Source organism: Gossypium hirsutum, chromosome A03 (genome assembly GCF_007990345.1).
Source record: "Gossypium hirsutum isolate 1008001.06 chromosome A03, Gossypium_hirsutum_v2.1, whole genome shotgun sequence".
Classification (NCBI taxonomy): Eukaryota; Viridiplantae; Streptophyta; class Magnoliopsida; order Malvales; family Malvaceae; genus Gossypium; species Gossypium hirsutum.
In genome coordinates this window covers 77,100,806-77,107,389 of record NC_053426.1, presented here as the reverse complement: position 1 = coordinate 77,107,389, position 6,584 = coordinate 77,100,806, and the positions used below count along the sequence as shown (strand labels likewise).

General features: G+C 31.2%; 2 protein-coding genes across 12 annotated transcripts; one reads left to right on the top strand and one right to left on the bottom strand.

The window, feature by feature from the left end:
• The first annotated feature begins 2,483 nt into the window (after nucleotides 1-2,483).
• On the top strand, nucleotides 2,484-4,740 carry LOC107886378 (uncharacterized). 11 transcript variants are annotated; one of them, XR_001680745.2, is made up of 3 exons: nucleotides 2,486-3,176; nucleotides 3,765-3,856; nucleotides 4,088-4,740. XR_001680745.2 is itself a non-coding variant. In XM_016810310.2 (2 exons), the coding sequence occupies exons 1-2, from the start codon at nucleotides 2,789-2,791 to the stop codon at nucleotides 3,795-3,797; spliced, it is 408 nt and encodes a 135-aa protein (XP_016665799.1). In that variant the 5' UTR covers nucleotides 2,484-2,788; the 3' UTR covers nucleotides 3,798-4,740. The 11 variants fall into 11 exon arrangements, 3 of the variants coding, with proteins under 3 accessions (XP_016665799.1, XP_016665798.1, XP_016665800.1); XR_001680743.2 differs by having other exon boundaries at nucleotides 2,487-3,176; nucleotides 4,514-4,740; XR_001680744.2 differs by having other exon boundaries at nucleotides 2,487-3,176; nucleotides 4,462-4,740.
• Nucleotides 4,741-5,042: 302 nt separating this feature from the next.
• Nucleotides 5,043-5,521, bottom strand: LOC107886379 (uncharacterized). Its single transcript, XM_016810313.2, has one exon. The coding sequence runs from the start codon at nucleotides 5,439-5,441 to the stop codon at nucleotides 5,232-5,234; it is 210 nt and encodes a 69-aa protein (XP_016665802.1). The 5' UTR covers nucleotides 5,442-5,521; the 3' UTR covers nucleotides 5,043-5,231.
• Between the last annotated feature and the right edge of the window lie 1,063 nt (nucleotides 5,522-6,584).

Here is a 6,584-nt window from a genome sequence, read left to right as displayed (position 1 = left end):
ACGCTTTGAAGAGTTAATCTTAAAAACTCTCATTGTTCTTTTATTTACTACTATGTTCCCACTTTTAGTGATCCATGATTATATCTTTTTTTTTCTTTATATTTGCATTTACTTCAGAGAATGCAATAAATCTAGTAGGATAGACTTCTAAACGCCTCCATTGATTCTTTATTTCATAATCACCATACAAAACATGCGTGGATTTCAAATCAAAATCTATCTATTCATGTTATCATGATTAGTCTCCAATCACACCTTCAATTACAACAACAATCATGATCTCTATATTTTCATTTTTCATAATTGTTATGTACTACTACATTCATTTCAGGGAGTGAAGCAAAACTAGTGGGAAGAATTTTATAGTTTTTCATTAGTAACTTGTTATTTTGCTTAGCCACTAGAAGGTATGAGATCGTTCGAAAATAATGTTAAAGTTATTTTCACAATATTGCTACTACAAGAGCACATAGATATTCCAATCATATAGTCTAATGTATTCCTTCGAGAATATATATAATACAAATACATGAGTATCTCATGTTATTTATATATATGGTTATAATGTAAAACACATAAAAGTTTTATTCAACATATATCTTCTTGATCTAAAAAATAATATTATATTTTACAAAAATTTACATTACAAGGAGCTAAAATATAAGCTTTAAAGAGCTTTTTATAGTTTGATGCAATATTAGCTCTTTAGGAGCATATAGAATAAAATGAATAGGTATAAATAAAACATATATTAAACGTAACAAATAATAAATTCATGTCACTAATAAATCATTGTGGTTAGATAATATATATTTTATATATCATACCACAACAAAATACAAAATATTATAATGTCAAATTAAAATAACTTTACAGCTATAAAAGTTTAAACATAAACATTTTCTAACCTCTACCTCTTATGACATAATTTCATCTCAAATCTTACAATGATTTGAAATTATCACAGACAGGGTGAATATCCCAAAGTTCATGATAAGTAAGTTTTTTATATCACATTTTGCAATAATCATATATCTTAATCAAAATCAAAATTAAACCAATCAATTCTATTAAAAATGAAAAAAAAATATTTATCTCCACATAAAAATCCCAATAACTAAATGCGTGAAGGGTTTTTATAAATTCATAGAGATACAAATAGTGAATTATATAAATTGAACTTTTTAATAGAAATCAAATCAAATTTCAAAAAAAGTTCATTAGATTAGCTTACATTACCATGAATGAGAAGTAGTGATTCTAAACATCCTTTGTAATGAAGAGAAACAGATCATCCCTAAGCAAATATCAAAAAGTAAACTTTGAGAGTGAAGCTTACTTCTCAATTTCATATAGATAATGGTATCAAATCTTTCACAATCCTTAAGAACAAAAAGTAAAATAAATTAATCAAAACAATGATAACGTATAATGAAATAAGAATGAATAATAATAATAAGATATGGAACATTAAATAAAAGAAACTTCATGTAAAAACTCTGCGTCTTACTGTAAAAAATATTGAAAATCATGAAGGATAAATTTGGTTGTCAATAAAAGAAACTATCATTTTGAGCAAGATCGTGCTGATAATGTGTTATAAAATAAAGAAAAATGTTGAGAATAAAGAACAAAGAAAATATGAAAGCAATAAAGAATGTAGTTTATTGATCAAAAGGGATAATTACAACGCTTCATCAGAGTCTTTCTATTTATAGAAATAAAAAATATAGAAGAAGTAGAGATCATTATTAGAATTTAAAATATATTAAAATTTTATCTTGATTATAATGGACATCCATTTAATAAGATATTCATAACAAATTAATTGTTTTTAGGAATTTTTTTTGAAAATAATCAGTTAGTAAATTAATTTTTTTAAGAAATTAAAAATTAAGAATTATTTTGAAAAATGAACCTTACCAATATATAGGTATTAATTTATTAATTACAAATAAAAATTAATTAAATAAATTAAACATTTAATGTATCTCAAAGAACTATTCCAATAAAGTAAATATTTTAAAATGGATATATTATAATTTTTTATTAAAAATACTTTTTAAAATTTAAATATCTATATTTATTATAAAACCAATACTTAAACATTTGAATTGGTGTAGTAAGTTAATCGAATATAAATTCAATTAAAAAATATAAAAATATTTACTTTATATAGTTAATTGTATTATTTTGAATCTAATTTTTTCCATGTTATATATTTTATATAGAAAATATAAATACAAAAATATCTACACATTTGAATTAAAGCATCTTTATTATTTAGATCAATTTATAAATACATATATTACAAAAATTTATTTTTCACTAGCTAATCTATAATTTAGAACATAAAAAAAAAATAAAGTCGTGCAAATCAGGCATTAAGAAAAATAGCCACGTGGGAGTTTTAGGTAGGGACGCCTAACTTAATCCTTTACGCTTTCGTTTCGGGCATTAATCTCTGTTTTTGTCTTTGTTTTTACTTTTTTGCTATCTGAAAATTCCATTTAAATGGAATAACAGCAGCGCCGCGTCACTTTTATCTTTTGGTTACCCTCCAAATTTTCATGAGAAACAAACAAAGCCTTAGCCTTGGCTGGAACCCTCTGATTGTTAATTTTTCTCCAATTAAACGGTGGTTTTGATAACTGTGTACTCGTTTTTCCGGTTGCCTCGTTTTAGCAAAAATAAATTCTAGTTATTGTTTCCAATTTTCACTCCCCCCCCGGCTCGGATTATAGGGTTAGGACAATTTTCATCTAGGAATTTTTTTGAGAAGAAAAAGATGATGAGAAGACAACAACGAAATCAGTGCCAACAATCAAGGTTTTTCTACGAGCTGTTGGCGCTGGTCCTAAATCTTCTACGATTGCCTACGATGCCGCTTCCCTTCTCTGACCAACCAGCCGCCCCGGAGAGGATTCCTCTTCCGCGAACGGCATCGATGACGACGATACCGCCGGCGGGATTCGCTTGGCTGATGCTAGGAATATCTATTTCGTTGATGCTGTGTGGATCAGTTACTTTCTTTATAGGGTTCATGTTGATGCCTTGGGTTCTTGGTTTGGTCATGGTTTGTTACGTTGTTGGGATTGTTTCAACGGTCTCCATGTTAGGTCGTTCGATTCTGTGTTACGCCATGGCCCCTCCTTCGCGGCGAAAGGATATCCCTGGTAATTTGTTTGTTGATTATTTCTTCTTGAATGGGTTGATTTTGTGTTGTATTTTACATGTACTTTTTCTCTTAAATTGTGACTTTTTACCTGTTGATGTCGCATTATCTGTTTTCGTGAAGGACTGGGGATAAAAATGTGTTCAATTCTAGGTTCTCCTAATTTTTTTTTGGATTAATTTGGAAATTGTACATAAAAAAGAAAAGAAAGAACTTTATAATAAACCCTAGGTTCTTCCTTTCGTACGTTTTTGTCAAGTTACTGGATTTCATCATTAAGTGACTCTGATTTCAATAGCACGCTAATAATGGCAATATACTGTAAGATTTGTAGGTTTGAGATTGGGGGTATATTTCATGATTGATAGTTGAATGGGTGAAGATTAAAAAAAGGAGGATGATATTTATTGAACTTAGAGGACTAAGTAAGTAGGATATTGTGAATTAGAGCTATGTTTTGCGAAGTGCCTCTTTTGTTCGCAGGAATTAATTCTGTTCCATCCTCTGCATTTTTTTATTAGCCTTAAATCGCTTTTGATAGATTCTGCTAAAATTTGGCGTTTGATATTTTGTATTTTTACTAGTGTAGTGCTGAACTGCAGGTTGCAGCTATGAGAGGTGAGCACCAAACCTAGGAGAAAAGAAACTGTGAAACAGAGCTTAATGGGAACTCTCTTTCAGGTTGGTTTTGGTGGTGGCCGAACCTTTGGTTGGTAGGATTTAAGAAGTTCCTGTCTTGTTACACCCCATATTCCCCATCTCCTTTTATTCGGAATGCTTTCAATGCTTTCGAATATCAAATATGTTGTTTACTCTTCACCAAAATTATGCTTTCTAGTTTGTCCAATCTTTTATTTATCTGTTGATCTTTGGTGCATGCCTTTCCTGAACCTTTTATGCAATCCAATGCAGATCTTTCTTCCTACAGCACGGGAAAAAACTTTTTTACTAGTTAAAAAGGGGGAAAAAATGAGTTTTTGTCTATGAGGTTTGGTTTTTTTTAATATTTGATTTGAAATGAGCTTTGGGTTTAACTCGAACAGGTAAACTGAGCCTTGATGTTAATTATTATGGCATTGCTTAAGGTTATAATAGGTTCATGATATCGCATTAATGACCCGTTTTGCAACAAATTTCCTTACTTATTATACCCTGCCGCTCTCCGATCCTTGGGAATCATTTGAATCAATTACCTTTTGCGTTAGGCTGCTAAATTTTATCCTTGTTTGCGTGACATGAATGTATCTCTTCTTCAATCTATAAAATTTAATGCAAAGATTTAGCAGATCACTGATAAGACTTTATATTCAAAACGCTGTGGGAATTGTGGCATTGCAGCATGGAAACTTATGTGAAGAGAAAAACAAGATCGAGACAAGAGAGTTGGAATATGGGTTGGATAATTGAGGAGCACTGGAGTTCTTGGGAAACCTATTGTACCAGGCTTTCTTCCAGTAGTAATGCATGCTGGAAATGTGTATAAATGTTGCTTCATATGTAACTGAGATATGTGGATGTATTATAGCGTCTTTGTGAATACAACTATTGGTGTTCTATTTTGGTTATTACCAACCCTTTATTGCGTGCAAGTCTCTCCCATCGTTTACTTGTTGGATTTAAGGGACTTCCGTTGCTTTGTTTTTTAACGTTCAAAATCTTCATCAGCTAATCAGCATAGAATTTCTTATCCAAATGGAAGGTTAAAACAAGCAAAAAAAGACACTTCGACAAATTATCTACTAGGCAGGTGTCTGTTAAAGAGGTCTTTTTACTTTATATTTATTTATTTATTTTCTTCTTTGTTGTTGTTTCCTTCAAAACTAATTTTTGTCCAGAAAGTTGTGATATTATCCTCAGAGTCCGAACATACAAATAAAAGCACAATTTTGCTATTTCACCAATCATTTCTATTATTCTACTACTGCATTAAGGCCAACAAGATAACAATCCAAAACCAAACACTTCACCCTGGGGAAATACATTAACCAATCAGAAGGGTAATAAAAGAAAAAAAAAAGGACTAAATCTTACAAAACACAATAATAAGAGTGGCAGGCTATCCAGTGTAGATGTGAACACCTATGGCGATGAGGAAGATAGTGATGAGTCCAAAGAAGATAATAGCATGGACAAGAATGGAAATCCCACTGGTTTGCATGTTCACAAACTCCACCACTTTGTTCCTCCCTGGCAACTGAAACAACAATCCTGGACTTAACAACACAAATAGCACCACCGCTATCACCACCGGTCCCCAGTCCGCCATACTTTACTCTTCACACTCTCTTGGAATGAATGAAGCTTTGAAAAAAGGTGGGTTGTGGTTGAAAGAAGCAAACAACGCACGGGGAGAGGGAAATATATACATGCATGTCTACATCGTGGGTTCTCGACAGATGCCACTGCAATAACAACGTGGCAACATTACGGATCGTCCGTCCCTTTCCAATGACTGTAAATTGTAATCGTCTGTCTATCCTTAGCTAATATAATTAATATTTCTTTCCTTTTTTCTGATTAACAAATAAGAACCGTCTTTGGTTTTTATTCCTTTACCTTTTCTTAATTTTTTTTTTCCAGAACATGGAAGAATTCCTAAACTGCAAGCAGTTGTCACATGATTTGATTTCAATTTCAGAGCTTCCAAGTTCTATTTTTCTTTTTACACATGTTGAATTCGAATTAGAAATTCGTTTAAAGTGTGAATCTATGAGTTGCAATTGAACCATGTATTTCTGTTATTGCTTTTTTTCTTCTAAAAAATAACCTTATGAAAAAGGAATAAGAACATATATATATAATTACCATATTACACAAAAAGGTAAGGCCTTGGCAGGATCTTTTATCCAGCATGGCAATAATATATAAAAGGAGCAATCTTAACCTAGTAGACAAGTTTGAACATGGTATGGATTGGATTCAACATTTTTGCATCATAATATAAAGTCATTATACATGTAAAAGAATCCAAATGCACTCTCTTCAGCGGGGTCATTATTTTTGGGTAAGAAGTGGATTCCGACTAATGCCTAACAGTCATGTTGCTTGATTTAGTTAAAATTCCCAATCATGTCCGGTTGAAGTCTAAATCAAAAGCTGTTGGTGAATTACATCAGAAACTCCAAAGTCAAATGGCCTGTCAAACCATTTTCTTTCATTTCGTGGCTGATTTTAGATTTTATGTTTGATTGCAAAACACCCGGCATCAAGTAATTGATACAACTACAAATCATTAAATTTAGTCCAAAATCTATCATGAAGAATATATATGCGCATATGTAGTGAAATATCGGCTTATTCCGTGGGGAGCATCTGCATCAACTATAAGCAAAGCCACCTTATTCCTAAAATCTGATAGTATAAAGTTTCAAAAATTGATTCTTCAAGACTTTGAAAGCCAGAAGAATAA